General features: G+C 53.5%; 1 protein-coding gene across 1 annotated transcript in view; it reads left to right on the top strand.

The window, feature by feature from the left end:
- Positions 1-3,552, top strand: part of BANP (BTG3 associated nuclear protein) — a 35,803-nt gene extending 32,251 nt beyond the window's left edge. Inside the window, exons 12-13 of the mRNA XM_049786750.1 lie at positions 2,480-2,623; positions 3,013-3,552. Of these exons, the coding sequence (XP_049642707.1) occupies positions 2,480-2,623; positions 3,013-3,084 (216 nt within the window). The 3' untranslated portion in view covers positions 3,085-3,552. The remainder of the gene's footprint in view (positions 1-2,479; positions 2,624-3,012) is intronic.
- Positions 3,553-19,243: the final 15,691 nt, after the last annotated feature.

Below are 19,243 nucleotides of genomic sequence, written 5' to 3' on the forward strand. Positions count from 1 at the left end.
AAACCAGATGCAGAGAGATAGCACAGCGGTGTTTGCCTTGCAAGCAGCCGATCCAGGACCTAAGGTTGGTTCGAATCCTGGTGTCCCATATGGTCCCCTGTGCCTGCCAGGAGCTATTTCTGAGCAGACAGCCAGGAGTAACTCCTGAGCATTACCAGGTGTGGCCCAAAAAAAAAAAAAAAAGAATCAGAATTTAAGCCTCAAGAGTGAGTTTTCCAGGGGCTGGAGGGAGAGCATGGAGGTAAGGCATTTGCCCTTCATGCAGAAGGTCATTGGTTCGAATCCCAGCATCCCATATGTCCCCCGAGCCTGCCAGGAGCAATTTCTGAGCATGAAGCCAGGAGTAACCCCTGTGCACTGCCGGGTGTGACCCAAAAATAAAAAAAATAAAAGTGGGCCTTCCCTTACGGGTCCTGTGAGTGCCACAATACGGGACAGTGACGGATGGCACCAAGCTTCGGAGCTCCGTGAGGAGCCAGGCACTTCTGTCTCCTGTCCCAGTCAGCGCAACATCCCTGTGAGGGAAGCCAACAGCTCTCAGGACTGGAACACCAATGGATCTTCCCCACCAGGGATAGGAGATGACTTTGGGATAGATCCAGATTCTGGAAGGGCCAAACCAGCTCTGGTTCTCTGCATTGTCACTGCCCCTGTGGTCGCCACTGTTCCTGGACCAGCTCACCATCATCAGCACACAGACACTTTCAGTGGCACCAGGGGTTTCTTATTATTTTTTGAGCAACGCTCGGCAGTGCTCAGGGGTTACTCCTAGCTCTGTGCTCAGAAGTTACTCCTTACATTCTCAGGGAACCCTATAGGATGTGGGGCATTGAACCCAGATTGGCCACATCCTAGTCAAACTCCATCCGTACTGTGCTGTCATTCTGGGTCCCACCAACAATGTCCAAGGCTGTCTTTGCTGTTGCTGTATTTGGAGCCTCCAGCACCAACATGACACGAAACGAATGGTCAGTTCTTGGGCGGCTCAGCCATTCCTTCTCCCATCCTCCCCAGTGAGGTGTCGGTGCCGCTTTGGTCCCCTTGTGAGGATCTGGGAAAGGGTAGGTAAGGGGCAGTTTGCAAGGGTAGAAGAGAGAGAAGTCCCAGAGCACTGCAGGCTGGGCCTAGTGTTAGTGGTGCCTGTGCAAGCCTGGGAAAGGGCAGAACCACTGCATCCATGGTCTGTTTGGTCACATGGGTTTAGGCAGAGACAGAAAGATGAAGCTGGCACCCATTCAGCCTTGGCCATGTTGCCCCAGAGGTTTCAGGGCCTCAGAGTGCATTGAGCTCCCCGGGCTATGGCAACCGAGATGTGAGGAGACATTCAGGGGACTGTTGGGTGAGGAGACTTGGGACTATTGGAGATGTTCAGGGACTGTCAGATGAGGAGTTGGACTGTTGGGTGATGTGTCAGCTCACTCGAATGCCTGGAGCCTCTCCGTGTGGGAAATTATGTGTGGTACATGTACATGCCTGTACTTGCCTGCATATACCTGCAGTGCATGTGGGAAGCAGGGGACTGTGGCTGTACCAATCCCAGGGATAGCACTTTGGGGCCCTTGTGGCACTGATGATCTTCACCTCTGAGGCATTGAGCCCCTTCCTGTGTCTTCACCTAAAGTCATTTCATAAAATGTGTGGGGAGTCCATAGGAAAAGGGGAGTTGTACGTGTGTGCTAGATCTGTGTAGGGAGTATGTGTGGGTTGAGTGCATATATGAGTGGGGTGAGTATGCATGTATTTGGGGATTGTATATGCTGGGGTGTGGGGAGGGCTTTTAGATCCGTGTATGTATGTGGGGTTTGGGTAAGGACCATGAGTGTGTTCATATTCCCTCCTTGAACATTCCTCCGGCAGGTCCCTATTGTAGCTGGAATAGCAAAGCTAGCACAGGACTCTGTCCCTGTGTGGGCACCTTTCCCGAGCAGACCCTACTGGGTTTTCCTACCAGCTCAGAAGCGAGGGCTTGGGGTGCCCACAGGACCTGAGACTGGCCTGGCCTGACGAGACTTGGTGGGGGTCGGTGCCCATGGAGAAGCTGGAGCACAAGCTTCCATGTCCATCTGGGTCTGGGGTATGGGTTGTTAGACTCTGACATGCTCATGGCCAGAGCTGCAGGCAAAACCTGCAAGGGGTCACATGGTGCACACGCATCCTTGGGATTGGTCCTGTCAGGAGTGGGGTGCTTCCCAGAATCAGGGCAGGCTCTGCCCCCACATCTCTGTCCCCTATCCCTCTACCCTGGGTCACCCCACCTCCTACCCCCAGCTCCTCATCCTGAACAGCCGTTCCTGGTCCAGCAGTTCTTCCTGCCAGACTGTCCTGCAGTGTGGTGTCACTTGTCAGTGACTGAGACCAGCTTTGTGCTGTGATGGGACAGAGTGCACCAAGCATGTCCCCTGTCTCCCTTGTGCTGTTGGGGTGGAGTGGACCAATTGTGTCTCCCTCCTCCCATACTAACAGGTCTCTTCTCCTCCAGGTGCTGCAGGGTGCCCAGCTGATCGCCGTGGCCTCTTCAGACGCCACAGCCACTGGAGTGGATGGGTCCCCTCTACAGGGGAGCGATATCCAGGTGCAGTATGTGCAGCTGGCACCCGTGACCGACCACACAGCTGCAGCCCAGGTGGGTGTAACCCCATAACCCTAAAACCCCCATAACCTCAGAATGAGTGTATACCTCTGCATTGCCACACCGTCACACAGAACCCTCCCTCCCCATATATACATGGTAATTAGCCATTTTTGTGGCCCCTGTGTGGCTATAACCCCAAGTCTGTAATATGTAGTGAAACCAGAGTGGTAGCTTCCAGAGAGGTGCTGCTGGATGGCTCGGGGCCAGGCTTGAACCTAGGGCCTTGTACTACAGAGCCTGAGATTTCTCAGGCTGTGGCAGGTCCCATTAGCCTCATTTGTCACACTCTGTGGGCAGAGGACCCTGTGAATCTCTTCCCAAAGTGGGGTTGAGGTCAGGAGCCCTAGGGGTCAACTTGACAGTGTTTCCTCTCCCCTCAGACAGCCGAGGCGCTGCAGCCTACCCTCCCTCCCGAGATGCAGCTAGAACATGGTGCCATCCAGATCCAGTGAGGACCAACTGCCCACTGGGCGCCGACTCCTGCCAAGCTCCCGTGACACTCCCTTGCTGTGGCACAAGCCCTTCTGGGTGCTGAGGGCCTATCCATGGGGCCCACCTGGCTCAGGTGCTGAGCAGGGAGGTGACAGTCACGCCCCCAGGGCCTGCCTCTGAGCCATCTGTAGGGCGCAGACGGGACAGTGCTGCACTGCACGTGCAGAAAATCAAGAACTCAGATATTTTCTCTGTTTCCACGGCTTTTTTTTTTTTTTAATTTGCTATGGTGTTTATAACAAAAAAGAAAAGTGAAAAAAAAAAGTTGAGTGTCCGAAGCCTCTTGCGTGAGCTTTGGGTGTGATGAACTTAGGTATTGGCGATGACAGTGACAGTAATAGAAAACCGTTCACCACTTTACTGGCGAATGCTCTCAATGCTGTCAGTGCTCGTTTTTAATGAAATAAAATGTATTTATGGCCATAGCAGCTTCCAGCTCATTCCCAACAACCTGTGCGTCGCTCAAAGGCACCCCAGGGCCCTGCCCAGGCCCAGAGCCTCCCTTACCCCCACAGAACCGCTTCTCACTTTGTTCTCCATACACAAAGTGAAAGAATGCAGAAGACTTCTCCTTGAAAGAACAAATAGGATTGACAAACCCTTGGCGAAACTCACAGGGGAAAACAGAGAAGAGACCAATAGATCAGAGATAAAGGGAGGAAATTCTGGTAGATGTAAAGAAACATGAAATGTTAGAAGAGGTTGCTGTGAAAAACTGTCACTGAGCTGGAAAGCCCAGAAGAAATGAGTTCATCCTTAGAATCAAGCCTTCCATGATGGAATCAGGAGGAAGTGGAAACTCGCATCACACTTGTCAGTCAGGACATTGAAAAGTAACTAAAATTCTCCTTGACAACAAAAACTTAGACAGGTTAGCAAGTGAATTCTGCCAAGCCTGCCAGGAGAGCTTATTGTCTGAAAATACTGAGCTGTTCCAAACATTCAGGCCATGGGGATCCTTTCCGACAGCTTTGATGTAGCCAATAGTGGCTTGACCTAAAACAGAATTACTAAGAAAGTAAATTACAGACCAATACCCTTGATGAATATTGGTGCAATTTAGCCCCTAATCCTAGTAAACCAAATCTAACAGTATGTTCTGAAGGGTCCTGTTACCCCTCCCTAGACTAAATGCTAATCTTACCTGATGGTCAGACCAGCCTACATCTGGGAGGGGTCTATGGAAGGTAATGAGTTGCCTGATGGATGTAAGGAAAATTCAGCAGGAGAAGCCTCAGGAGCAGGAAGCAGAATATAGAGACAAAGACAGGAATAGATGCAGGGCAGCTTAGGATCCTGCTTAAAAGGTTAGTTTAGAAGCCGTGTAAGATACACACATGGTGGCTAGGGCCTTATTAATAAAGCTTCATGTCTCCTGACTTCTATTGACTGCTTGTGGATTATTTCCTCGCTTTTATCCTCAACTCTCTACGCACAAGGCCAAAGAATCTGCAGGCACCTAGGCAGGCCAAGAAAGGCTTCACCACCCATCCACCATCATCCACCTCAATCTAGGTCTTTTATTAATTTAATACTTCAGGGTCCTACAATTTATTCTAAGATGTGGAAATCAGTTGAGTACCACTCTGCAGCAAAGGGAGAGAATGTGATCTTCAGGAAGATTTTTGACAAGATTCAAACCCTTCTGTGATCAAAACCTCAATTAAATCGGGATAAAGAGGATGTACCTCCAGACAGAAATGGCCACTCACAGCAGGCCCACAGTAAGCATCGTGCCAACTGAGAAATTGGAAACCCTGAGTGTGATGACCGGGATGCCAACTTGTATACTCATGTTCAGTGTAATCTGGGAGGGGGGGGGCCCTCACCATAGCCATCAGGCAAGTAAAAGGCATCCAAATTGGACAAGTTCAGTGTTCACTAGCAGATGACATGATGTACATAGGAGACCCTAAGGAGTCTGCTGACAACTTCTTAGATACAGGTCAGAGAGATGGTACAGCTGTAGGGGCACTTCTGACTCTGATTAAAGCCCTGGCACTATATGTGGTCCCCCAACCCTGATCAGGAGTGATCCCTGAGCACAGAACCAGGAGTAAGCCCTGAACACCGCCAGATGTGGTCCCCTCATTCTCTCAAAAAAAAACCCACAAAGCTCTCAGAACCAGTACAGTAAATGAACAGCAAAATAGCAAGCCATAAAATCAACATGCAAAAAACCTGTTTTATCACAATATTCAGCAAACTCAAAAGTAAAGAGCTCTTAAATGATTCCATTGAAAATAGTTCTCATGGGCTGGGCGGTGGCGCTAGACGTAAGGTGCCTGCCTTGCCTGCGCTAGCCTAGGACGGACCTCGGTTCGATCCCCCGGTGTCCCATATGGTCCCCCAAGCCAGGAGCGACTTCTGAGCGCATAGCCAGGAGTAACCCCTGAGCATCACTGGGTGTGCCCAAAAACCAAAAAAAAAAAAAAAAAAATAGTTCTCAGGGTGCCAGAGTGATAGCACAGTAGTTAGGACTTTTATACATGCAGTGGACCCGGGTTGATCCCCAGCATCCCATAGGATCTCTGAGCCTGCCAGGAGTAATTTCTGAGTGCAGAGCCAAGAGTAACCCCTGAGTATTGCTGGGTGTGGCCTAAAAGCCCAAAAAAAGGGAAAAAATAGTTTTCAGGGCCGAAATGAGTGTAGCAGCAGGTAAGGCAATAAATTCAAGTTCAATCCCCATCATCTCATGCAGTGCACCACCAATCTCTGAGCAGTTGGGTATAACTTCCCCTGAAAACCAACAAACCAAGGTTCAGGAGCAAGGTAGATCCCCAACAGGAAAAGGGGAGAGACAGAAATAGATGTTTCCGTAAAGAGTCTATAGGCACAACCAGCAGCTGGTAAAAAAAGAGCTTCTCCATCAGGGAAGTGGGAACCCCAACAGAGACCTTCACACCCTTGAGAATAATGGGGCTCAAGACAAAGTAACCCTCAGCACTGGTTTAAGGGAAAAGGAATACAGGCTGGAGATTCCTCCAGACCTTGGACTAGAGCTTCTGTATGGCCCAGCTCTTGTCACTTTTTGGCACTGACCAGTGACAGAAACATTCATCTGTAGAGACGCGTGCACAGCTGTGCTCACTCGAGCATTGAGCACAGTGGCCAGAACCATCTGAGACATGGCCCAGATGGCTAACAAGGACAGATGCAAAAGCAAGCTCAGGTCTGGATGCTGTGGATGCTGCTCAGGAGGACGCTGCTCGGGGAAGATGGAATCTTGCTATTGGTGCCATTTGGTCAGAGCTGGGGGGTTCGTGAAGTCAGTCAGAGGGAAGACAGACAGGTGACCTCAGCCAGCTGTCTGCAAGGTAAGAAAGGGGAGTGGCATGAGAACCTTGGGGTTACACAGCAGGTCACACATTAGGGAGGCAGCAGTGGTGAAGGGAAATGAGACCTAAATGCTGGCCTGACAGTGGCAGCACCAAAACTACAGTAAGGGTTTTAGTCATTTTCTAATCTCCTGTGCAATGTTTTGGGCAAGTCGGTCACACACACCAGCATGGATTTTGGTGGCCAGCAAGATCCCAGCACTGGGCGGGCAATGGGGATAGCTGACACCATTTGGTCCAGAACACAAAATGAAAAAGTAGAATCTGGGTATCCCACAACCTATGACATAGGCCCAGGAGCTCAGCAGCTGTGGGGCCTCTAGGACACGTCCAGGTGCTTGACTGATGGTGGACACATGCCCTTGGGTCCCCCTTGCTCCCAAACTCTTGAAACATCCTTTGTGAGCCAGACCTTAAAGACAGAGTGAGAGAGCTGGAGACATGAGAGAAAGCCAAGAAGAGTAGGAGGCACCATGTTTGCAGACTCCTGAGCCCTGGACTCAGGCCAGCTTGACACAGGCATCACCTCTTGGTCACACTAATGTGGTGTGAGATATGGGGTATAGAGTGTGAGGTGTGGAGTATGGGTGTGAGGAATATAAGGTAGGTGATGTGAGGTGTGGGGTGTTGGGAATTAGGTGTGGGGTGTGAGGTGTGGGGTGTTAGGTGAGAGGTGTGGGTGAGGTGTGAGATGAGTTGTGAGGCATGGGTGTGAGGTGTGGGGTGTTGGGTATGAGATATGAGTTTGATGTGTGAGGCGTGTGATGTGAGGAGTGTGTGGTGTGAGGCATGGGGTGTGGGGTTTAAGATGTGGGTTTGAGGTGTGAGGTGTGGAGTGTGAGATACTGTGTGAGAGGTGTTTGCCTCTTCCTCTGGCTGGCGCAGTGGCAGCAGGTCTTGAGGAAGTGGGGCCAGAGTGTTACTCAAACTTGCCTCAATGGCTGCCTCTGGCTTCTGGTCTCCAAACAGTGTTGCAGGCTTCTCCCTGCTGCAGCAGCCCTGCCTTGGCTCCTTTCGAGCCTCTCCCTGGGGTCAACCACATCTGTGGGCCCCAGAGGATGAGAGCCATGCTCCCACAGGCCTGAAGCAGGGACCACTCTGCCGTTGAGTGTGGGAACAGAATGTAAAGATGCCACTGTGTATCCAGCCCCTGGCAGCATCAGCGCAGGGCAGGCAGGAGAGCCAGGCACCAGATCTAGGTGCCTCCACACAACAGGGTTTCCTCAGGATCCCTGTGGCCAGGCAACAGCAGGGTTAAGTGTGGCAGGGGAGAAGGAACCGTGGCCTGCCTGGAACTTGAGACTTCCCAGCTGAGGCAAAAGCGAGGAGCAGAGCAGGCTGAGTCTCAGAAGTCGCCGAGGACACAAGGGCCAATGGGTCAGGTAGACACATGGTCCCCACAGAATCCAGCAGACTTGGCAAGGCCAGAACAAGTCATGTTGGGTTCCTGGGATAGGGGCCTCGGTGGCTCCTTTGTATGCACCTCAGGATTGCTAGGTGGTCTCAGGGATCTGGAACTTTCCTGGGTCTGGGTCTGAACCATATTCTCTCGGTCCCCCAGAGCCCCCAGTTTTTTGAGGGGCCACACCTGACAGTGCTCATGGGTTACTTCTTACTCTGTTCTTAGGAATCACTCCTGGCAGGCTTTGGAGACCCTATGGGATGCCAAGATCAAACCCGGGTTGGCCACATGCAAGGCAAATACACTCCCCCACTGTGATATTGCTGTAGAGGGTTTGCCAGGGTTTGCTAGACTGGTCTGTGTGGTCCACGAAGCAGGGCTGGAGTACTACCTCTCAAGCATCCACTGCGTCCCATATAGCTGCACCGTTGTCCCTGAAACAGCAGTGCTATCCATGCTTCTGGAGCATACACTTCAGATACCTCAAAAGACTGATCCCCATAAGCAGCCCCATCCCCAGAGCCAGGGGCAGCTATATCAAGGTAGGGGCAGAGAAGGGAGGACGGGATGCACTGTCAGCCTAGCCCAGATGGATGAGCGAGAGCCTGGGTGACCCCTCCCATTCACAGGCTTGAGGAGTGGGGAACAGGCTAGGAAACAGGTTTTCATGGTTTTGGGGTCTCCCACATTTGGGATGGGGTCTCATGGTGCTGGGGTCTCCCACCTCCACCCTTCAAATGACAGCTTGGTTTCAAGAACAGAACCTGGGTCCTGAATAGAGGCCCCCAAGAGGGAGTGGCTAGAACAGCTGGAAAGAAGGTTTTAGGATGTGAGCTCATGGCATGGGGGCGTCACTGACCGAGCGGGATCAATGGGTCACTACGTGGGGGGGCCATCATGGGAGCTGATGAAACTTCCAGAGGGTCCCTGAGCCTTGCTGGGGTGTGGGGTCCAATAGTAATGGTGATGTCTGACTGGTGGGATTGGCTAGATCGTTTGGGGATACACTGTCGCTTCTTCAGGCTGAGCACAAGCTGAAAGGGGCTCCTAGTCAGCTTGAATGCATATGTGTATGCCTGTGTGTATGTGCGCGCGTGTGGCCAGCAGGCCACGTCCTCAGCCCGTGCACTGGCCAGGCCAAGTGCCAGGCAGGCGGAGCCTGCAAGAAAGCAGCGTCCCAGTCAGCCCCTCTGAGCAACCCCAGTGTATCTGGCAGTGCTTGGCGGGGTGTTGTGCTTCCTTTGGGTCCCTCCAAGGGAAGCTCTGAAGTCAGTGCATTGTAGAGCAATCACAGCTCTGCCTGGGCTAAAGCAACCATGGTCCTGGCGGGTGCATTCTCAAGGATCACCCACCCACCCCCGCCCATACTCTTACTATTCAACATGGAGGCTTCTGGGGGGCTTCATGCTGGCCCTGGGCGTGAAGTCTGGATGCTTGTGGCCAGTGGAAGAGCTTCCGATGCCAGCACAGGCTGCATCTAAACACGCACATTGTGAAGGCACCACTTCCTGAAGGCCCATCTCTGAGCCTCTGTCCTGCCCATCCCAGCTCTGCAACTTTTGGTCAATGACTGTCCTCCTGTCCCTGTGACAGGCACTCTGGACTCCACACAGGACCCAAAGGACCCCAGGGCCCCAGAACATCCCAGTCCCTCACAGAGGGACTACATGGTCCCAAGTTTCTCAAGGAACAAATGTGACCTGCCTGCCTTTCCTTCTCCAAGAGACCCCAAAGCCCTAAATAGCTGAACCCAACTGCCCAGTCAGTGGCCTTGGGCCCTTGTCCCACGCACCCCCCCCATCCTGGCTCCCCAAGCATAGGCAGGGCTAGGCCTGGGCTCAGCCAGAGCCACCCTGAAAACTGCTCTGGGGCCGCCCTGGTGTGCCCTGTGCTCCATCACTGCACTGCTTGTCACAGCAGGACCCCTAAGTCACTGACACCCCTAAGTCCAGGTCCTTGGGACGCTTTTGTCCCTGGTGCCTGAGAAGGAAGTGGGTAGGAGGGGAGGATGGTTCCTGTGACTGGGAAGCAAGGGGCTCTGTCCAGAGCTTTCCAACTGCCTGCTGAGTCCTCTGTGCCCCACTTTCCTGTCTGTGCTCTTGATCAAATGGGCTTCGGATGCTATTCTGCTGAGCTGGCACATGGTATGTCTTCTGCCCAGGAGCCCAACTCCACCTTGTCAGGGAGAACTTGCCCTGTTTCCTCCAGAGTTTCAATGTTTCAGGATTTGTGCTGAGAGCATGGCCCTGTCTATCAAAACCACCATGTCTGAGGGGCACAGTGTGAGGAACACTTTGTCTATGAGGGACAAAAAAAATGTCTGTGAGGGATTTCATGTCTTGTGAACCATGTCTATGAATGATGCCATGTCTGTATATACCGTGTCTGTAACACTGTGAGGGACACCATGTCTGTGAGGTACAACCATACCTATGAGCCACAGTTGTGCTTATGATCCAGTAGTCTGCCTGTGAGCTATAGTTATGTGTGTGGTCCAGCCATTTGTGTCCTCTACAGCCATGCTTATGAGCTTTAGTTCTTTGTACTTCAGTCCAGGGCACTTCCTCTGACTTTGTTTTGTTTTTTTGGGGCCACACCCAGTGACTCTCAGAGGTTACTCCTGGCTATGTGAATCCTGGCTATGAAATCGCTCCTGGCTCGGGAACCATATGGGATGCCAGGGGATCGAACTGTGGTCCGTCCTAGGCTAGCACAGGCAAGGCAGATGCCTTACTGCTCTGGTCCCCCTCTGATTTCTGAATGTACCACAGGGCCATTTGTTCTGTCCAGAGTTAAGGACATGTGTAGAATTAATTAAATTAATAAAGAGTCCTGGATGGTGCTGGATGATGGTTGGATGAATGGTGAGGCCCTTCTCAGCCAGCCCGGGCGCCTGCATCCCCTTCCAGCTGGCGGGTCTGCGGGTTCAGGGTAGTGACGAGGAAATGACCCGCAGCAGTCAGGAGAAGTCAGGAGACATGAAGCTTTTATTAATAATATGCCCTAGCCACCATGTATGGCTTTTAGGCTAACCTTTGTGTGTGTGTGTGTGTGTGTGTGTGTGTGTGTGTGTGTGTGTGTGTGTGTGTGTGTGGTTTTTGGGTCACACCCGGCAGTGCTCAGGGGTTATTCCTGGCTCCAGGCTCAGAAATTGCTCCTGGCAGGCACGGGGGACCATATGGGACACCGGGATTCGAACTGATGACCTCCTGCATGAAAGGCAAACGCCTTACTTCCATGCTATCTCTCCGGCCCCTAGGCTAACCTTTTAAGCAGCCCCTTAAGCTGCCCTGCATTTAATCCTCACTCTGATATCTCCATGCTCCCTACCTCAACTAAGGTTTTTTCCTGAATCCCTTTCTGAATCTTCTGACTCTCCTCTTACTCCTGAGGCAACCCCCTTTATTAGCAACCAGAGACCCCTCCCATCCAGGTGAGCTAGGTGGAAGTTGGGAGAGGGGTACCAGTCATGGACACAGAGTTACTTGTGGAGATGCTTGTGCCAGGTGGGCCCAGAACCCTGTCTTATACCCTGCCCTGTACCAGGTGGAAGGGCAGGGCTGGCCCCCAGCACTTTTCCTCTGGCATGTGCCACAGTGCTGTGCAGAGTGAAGGCTGGGCCCCGACTGCAGGGCCGCCACGGCTCTGGATGCCATGTGCTTCTTGGGCCCGGGTGTGAGCTTTGTTCCTCTGTGGAATCTGCTGGCAGCCACTGCCCGGCCCAGTTCCAGGTCCAGCAGGACAGCAGCCAGGAAAACGTGCCTGATTGTCTCCAGGCCTGGCGCTGTCTTTGATGGGGGACTCTGTTTATTCTCTGGTCTAAACACAGAAGAAATCTACTTGTTCCAAAGGGGATGTGAATAGATCCTGGGTCCGCCGCCACCCCCAGAGCAGCTGGCTGAGAGGAGACTCGTGCCCTTGGAACATGCGGGCTCCTGTCATGGCCAGTGCATGGGATCAGTGGCACAGTGGGGTCCCGAGCCAGAGAATGCCCTGAGTCTCTGTTTCCCACCTCCCCTTTCCCTGCTTCTCCCATCACTGACACTTCCATGGCAGCCAACTGGTGCCAGGAACTGCAATAGATATTGGTGGAGACAGGACCCACTCTCACCCAGGAGACAGGCAAGGCCAGTGGAGCTTTGGTCCAGAATGAGGGAGAGATAGGGTGGTATCTCAGCACCAAAATGGGGGCAAAAGAAGATGCTGGGACCTGCTTGTGAGAGTTGTGAAGGATTTTATGAGCAGGGACCCCCTCTTGATGGAGATTTGAGAAGCAGCTGTTCAGGCTGGATATGACTTTCATTATCATACAAGAGCATGTTCAAATCAATAGTGTATATGGCAGTGTGAATCTCTGGGTCATGTACACAGCATGACTCTCTGACTTGTGTAACAGTGTGAATCTCTGAGTCATGCACACAGTGTGAATCTCCCTGGGTCATGTATACAGTGGATCACTGTCGACTCTTCACACTCTAGTATGAAGTCAGATAGCATAGCCTTTCATTCGTCTCCACTTTGACTGACTGGCCTCCCAGCCCTGGAAACAGTGGCTCACATCACAGGTGGACCTTGAGGGCTGCCAACCCTGCACCCTTGCACTGCAGCTATGTGTCCTCTCCTGGCCTCTCCTGGCACTTCATGGACCCCCATCATTCTGACCCCTGCCAGGGCCCCCGAGGCTTCCGGGGTACATTTTCATGGAAAAGGCCGCCGCTGTCCAAGCCCTGGCTTATCTCCTGGCAGGCAGGACAGTCTCCTGGCAGATACTGAGCCACAACACTGTGCCCCCCAGCTATATCCCTGCCAGCCACAGGCAGGAGGGAGAGGGCAGGTGAGCACCTGGGAGGACTTTTCTGAGACAGTCCCAGGCCCCAGGCCAGATATGGCTAAAGTAGAGCATCTGGCCTCCCCTATATTCTCTCCTGGGGCTCCATTTCCTCCTTAGAAAATGGCCACACTGGTCTATAATCATCTGTACCAGAGAGCTCCTAGACAGCTGTCAGAGCCCCATTCCAGGGCCCGCCTTGCTGGGTGGAACAGTGACTATCTTGGAGATTTCATCGGGCCCAACCCAGACGCACTGTTGGTCACAATCCCTAGACTCCACTTCTTGGCCAGGTCACTGTGCTGAAAGCAGAGAAATAGGGTGTCTGAGTGTGAGAGGCATGTGTGGGCCCCACTTCTTCAGAACCTTGGTGGATGTGCGGGTTTTGGAACATGGTGTTCACCTCACTGCAATGTCCCCAGGAAAGGGAGGGAGCAGGAGACCTGGCGGGCACCGCCGGTCGATCCCCACGAGGCCTGATTTCCTCTGACCTGGTGCTGCCTTTCATCCAGACCTGTAAATATTTATCTGATGCTCTTCCTGATCAGAAGCCATCTACTTGCGCAGACCACTTCCTGTTGTGCAAGGACCCGTCTTCCAGAGACCTGGCAGCTGTCCGTACCCAGGGGCCTTGGGCCACCACCCACCTGCGAGCCCCGACACCAGGGAATCATCTACATAGGCCCTTTAGTCCCAGACTCTGAGTGTCTGATGGTGGAGAATGGGCATGCTGTGTGGCCTTTCCCCATTGTGACTCAGATTCTTCGGTGTGTGTGGTCACTCCCAGGTTATGTTCATAGCTGGACACATTGAAAAAGGAGGCATCAGCCCCTAAGGGACGACGACCAATAACAACTCGTGTCTGAATACTAAATTCTGAGTACTTTATATGCAGTGGTACTGGGAACACATCTAGCCGTACTCAGAGGCTTCTTTCAGCTCTGAGCTTTGGGGTTACTCCCAGTGGTGCTGTAGGTCTGGTCAGTGCCAAGGTTGAACCTGGAAGTTCCCATGTATCTAGCATGCATCTGCCCTGTACTCTCTTTCCAGCCCTCAGACCCCTTTTAAGTAAAGATGTCGGACCCTGAGATGGGGACAGAGACCCTCATCAGAGACTCCTGGTTAGAAGGAGTCGTTTTTGTGGGATGACAGCCAACACCCAGCAACTTCTCTCTGAACACTTAGGGCATTTCGGGGTTGGTGGCCTGCAGGCACATGAGCCTGAGTAGCCGGGACAGAAGAGGCTCTGGAGTGTTTTCGCCCCCTCTCCAGATGGATTCAGGCTGAGGCCCTGAATGGTGCGGCCTGCCCTCTAGGCCAGCAGAGGTCCTGGGCACCGTCCACACATCCCAGCTTGGCTTCCAGTTTCCCAGAGCCTCCTGTGTCCTGTGTGGATGCTGGCTCCATTCTTGGAGGGTCACTGTGTTGCAAAGAAAGAAGGTTGTAGGGGAGAGGGAGCTGGAAGGGGGGCATCTGGGACGCGGCTGTTTTCACTTTGGAATGTCCTGAACCATGGAAGGAGCTTCCGGCAAGTTTATCCCCCATATCCCAGTGGAATGTGTGTGAGGCTGAGACTCTGAAGGAATCTGATTGCACACAGGGGTGACAAGACCCCCCAACACATGGCCTTAGGTCCAGGGGGCTCCTGCTGGGCTCAGAGGCAGCACCTGCCCATGTCGAGGCCCACATGTGTGCAGCCCACCCAACCTGGGTGCCTGCACAGTGCATTTATCCTGGGCTCCGTCCTCACAACATCTCTGTTTGGAAAAGACGTGCAGATAGATGGTAGGTGGATGATGGATTGTGGATGCATGCATGGATGAATGGATGGATAGTAGAAGGATGGATGGATAGCTTATAAGATGACACCCAGCTATTAATTCAAAACAAGGCTTTCCCCCAATTTCCTCTTTCCATTTCACCTAGCCCTTTGATATGTAAAAGCCCATCTAGATCGCTTGCCTCTCTCCCCATTCTGGTGAATTTTGTATGGGTTAATAAAGAAAGGTCAGTTTTGGCTTGGTGTGCTCAGAGATACCATGAAGTAAAAATGCCGCTGACTCCATAATTCCTTCTTGACTGGCTTGGTTTATTAATTCTTTGCAGTTACTTTACCTACATCAGACCTGTCTGCCTGGAGGTAGAAACATGGAACGTGGAGTGATCTCACAAACCATGGGGATTTATTTCACAGAGAGGTGGTGGATGAATAGACGGATGGATGGTGGATGGTAGACAGATGGTGGGTGGGTGAGTGGATGGGTGGATGGATGGATGGTGGATAGATGGACAGTAGATGGATGGTGGGTGGCAAGTGGGTGGTAGACTTGCACCATCACAGATACTTAAAAGTAGCTTTTCAGCTTCTAAGTATGATGCTGGTCCTTTTGGTCTACTTCATGATGTCTGTTTGCTGAGCCCCCCCCCCCCCTTTCTGTAGTGGGGAAGCAGGGGCAGGCAGGAGGCAAGAGACAGACTCCAGGAAGCAGCTGGGCATAGAAGTTTGGGACTGAGGGCCGAGGGAGATCCTTACCTCATGACCACCTGGCTGGGGCCCCATTGGTCAAGTGCCTGCTCTCATGGCAGGACTCAGGGCAGCCATTGTGCCTACTGTATACAGCTCAGCTGAGATGGCTTCCATTTCCCAGGAGCCGAGAGAGACTTTTCCAGGCTGCTGTCCTGTCATCATCTGGATGGGCTGGGAGGAAGGGGCCCATCATGACAGCCCCCCTGTAATGTGTGGAATTTCCTCCACTCCCACTCTCTCTCCATACAGGAGCTTGTTTTTCTTGCTATGTGAACCAGGGCCATCCACAGTCACTCAGACGCTGCTGGCAGCATCACCCCAAACACACCGAGCCTGACATCCTGAATTCCACTCCTCTACTCCCCCACTCCCGCCCTTCTTGCCCAGGCAGCCCAGGGCCAGACTCCACCTCCTCAGCAGGGCAGGCAACCCGGGCCCAGCTCAGAACACTCTTCAGAGCTTCCCTAAGGGCTCTAGACAGGCAAATGCCTCCCATGGGAACTTACAGGGCTGATGGCCCTTGGCAGTTGGGTTGGGAGGTGACTGTAGACTGTTTTTTTTTTGTTGTTGTTGTTGTTGTTGTTTTTTGTTTTTGGGCCACACCCCGCGGTGCTCAGGGGTTACTCCTGGCTGTCTGCTCAGAAATAGCTCCTGGCAGGCACGGGGGACCATATGGGACACCGGAATTCGAACCAACCACCTTTGGTCCTGGATCGGCTGCTTGCAAGGCAAACGCCGCTGTGCTATCCCTCCGGGCCCAAAGTCAAAGCCTTTCTTTTTTTTCTTTGGTTTTTGGGCCACACCCGGTGATGCTCAGGGGTTACTCCTGGCTGTCTGCTCAGAAGTAGCTCCTGGCAGGCACGGGGGACCATATGGGACACCGGGATTCGAACCAACCACTTTTGGTCCTGGATCGGCTGCTTGCAAGGCTAACGCCACTGTGCTATCTCTCCGGGCGACTGTAGACTGTTGAGGGTGAGGCTGGCAGACAAGGGGGCTGGGGAATGAGAACCCTTGGGGTGCAGCTGCTCTGATGAGACTCTTCAGCTGCCTCTGGGCTCAGCCCAGCCCCTCAGACCTCAACTGGCTGTGGGGAGATGGCCCCACCTTCTGCCCTAATCTTCACATCTCCTTTGGGCATGATACTCACCTGTGTGGGGACCTCACCCTTCATCCCCCCACATCTCCCCTTGCTCATCACCTGTCTCCTGTCACCCCCACCCCTCAATCAATCTCCCACCTGCCCTATTTTCCTCCCTTGGCCCCAGTCAGAAAGCTTGTCAGAGGGGCTGGCCTGTGTGGGCCCCAAGGACACCCTGTCACACATCTCTGCGCCCCAATGGGTTCTCACATCTGCTCACACAGTAGCTGAGACCCAGGGAGTCACAGCCCCCACCCACCTCCAGTGCTCAGGGCTGGGGTTATGCACCACATAACCCAGGGACCCCTGAGTCAACACTCAGGATACAGGGGCCACAGGAGACCCCTGGGCAGGAGGGGCCCTGTCCTGAGGGCCAACAGGCCTGGCTTCTGCCCCCAAGCCTGAACACTGGGTCTACAGCCAGCTGGGCACATGCCAGGCCAGCATGTGGTACCACAGAAGTTTCTGGAGACATATCCAGAACCCCCTGATCTGTCAGTGGAGGATGGAGGCATGTGGGAGACACGAGATACTCAGGGCTGTGGTGGGCAAGACCTGGACTGTAGCCCAGGGGATGTGGGGGGGTCTGCCCCACCCAGGTAAAGTGGACCAAAGATGTCTGATGGAGTGCTTTTATACAGCCCTGCTGTCTCACCCCGTACCATCACCACCACCCACCACCATCACTACTACCATCACCATAATCACCACCCCCTCACTGTCACTTATCCTGTCTGGAAATATCCCTAAATTCAGGATCTTCCTGATACAGATTTGGGGTTCAGTTCTCTGTTCACAGGAAGGAGGTAGCCCCATATGGAGAAGAGCTATATCACCCTGTCCCAGGCTGGTCCTGGTGGCCCCTCTGTGCCTTCCTGGGAAATGTTGGGGGGACTGTTCAGCAATAAACAGACGCATCTGCGGCTGCAGACGAGATGACTCAGCAGCAGCTCAGGCTTCGACTCCAATAAGGCTGCTCCAAGCAGAGTTGCTGTCTGGAAAGCCCTGTGGGAACCCATCCTGTGCTCCACTCCCAGTGCTTGGGACTGTTTAGGCCCAGTATCAGAAAGTGAACCCTATGTAGCAGGGGACACCCCCCCCCCCCCACAGCCCGACTCCCCATGCCTGGGACCAGGATTGAGCTTTTAAAGCTCTTCCCATTTTGACTCAGGAAATCACTCTGAGAAGTCAGGCCCATTCTACAGGGCCACACTGACCATCTCACGTCTGGGCACCAGAGATGCTAGTGAGTGTGTGTTCTGCCCTATTAGGGTGCGCCTCCTCAGGGGCCCCTCCCTCTCAGAATGCTCCTCCCCATCAAGGTGGTACTCCTTATGGACTCATCCCTCTCAGGATGCTCCTTCCCCTCAGTGTTCTCTTTCTCTGAGTGTTCCTCCCTTCAGGCGACTCCAGACCTGGTTCAGTACTTTAGGACCTGTGTGTAAAAAATTCTAGAAGTTTCCAACCATGGCCTGAGGCTGCCAGGCTGCTCCCAGTATTGCCTGTCTATCCAGGTCTTTTGTCCATGGGGCTGGGCCCGGGTGACCCCCTGCATGCCCTCGGGTGAGTGTGGCCCCAGGCAGTGCTCCTGACACCTGCCTGTGCCAGCCCATTACCCCAAACCTTGGGCTGCCAGGGGAACAGTGCTCTGGAGGTTTCTCCATACAGGGAATCTAAACTTGGGGTGCTTGTGAGGTCCCTGGGGGATACAACTCCTGACAGTTGAGGGCACAGACCCAGCCATGTTTCCTCACACACTGACCGCTATGTCTGTGGTATGTGGCTAGATTCCAGAAGTTTCTCTGGGCACTGAGGAGGCAGCTTCATTCACCATGTGGGGCTGGTGAAGCACCCGTGGGGGGCACCCAGGCCAGGTTGGGGGTCTGGGAGGGCCTGGAAACACCACAGCCCTGCACTGTGACTGCTCGGGATGACAGAGGTGCACGTGGCCTTCAGCAGAGAGAGCCAGCAAGGGTGTGAGGCTCCCTTGACCCAGCGGGTGTGAGGCCCTTCTGCCCCCCTCCTGTCCCCCATTTTCCATTGCCCTATTCGGAAGGTCTGAGGCGCCTGCACTGGCAGCTCTTGGGTGGGAGATGAAGGAAGCTTCCAGCAAACCTGGAAAAGCAGCTTCCCTGCCAGTGCTGGGCCAGCTAGTGCCTCTGTTCACACCCTGCGCCCAACATGTGTACATCACATGTGCTACAAACTGTGGAGGGTGGCAGTGTGCTACTTGTGTATGTACATGCTGTGACCCAGGGCATGGGCTGCCTGCATGTGCACATGTGAGGGGTCCCTGCACATGGTGGTGTGGAATATATTCACATACTACCAACCTGTGTGTGTATTCACATGTGCATATGTGCAGGTCTGACACATGTGTCATATGTATGGTACACACATGCTCCATGCCCTGCCTTGCCCAGCTGGGTCTGGGTGCCAGCCAGCCCCGTGTTACTTGCTTCTCCTCACCATCCTCCCCTCACCCACCTCCCTTCTCTTCCTCCCCCAACTAGCTCATTTCCAGCCTGCCCTGCCCCCTGCCCTGCTGATGAAGGAAACAGATCGCTTGAGTCAGTCGGAAAATACTTTTCTGTGTGTCCAGGGAGGAGCCTCCGGGGCCTCCAGACTGACCTCGGTCTCCCACCCACGCACCCCCAAGAGGAGCAGGGCCTGACTGCCTCAGTTTCCCTGGAGCTTCCACCCAGCCTCCCCAAATGACAGCCTGAAGCTATGATGGTCTTGGTGTGTCGTGGAACAACCAGGGTCAGGGCTCACTCAGACCTGTTCCACCCACTGGTGTGTCCACCTACCCAGGGCAATGCTCCACATTCCGTTTCCACAGCTAGGTTGAAACCTGGGTCTCCCATGGTCGGGGCAGCAGAA

The sequence above is a fragment of the Suncus etruscus genome, chromosome 14 (genome assembly GCF_024139225.1).
Source record: "Suncus etruscus isolate mSunEtr1 chromosome 14, mSunEtr1.pri.cur, whole genome shotgun sequence".
Classification (NCBI taxonomy): domain Eukaryota; kingdom Metazoa; phylum Chordata; class Mammalia; order Eulipotyphla; family Soricidae; genus Suncus; species Suncus etruscus.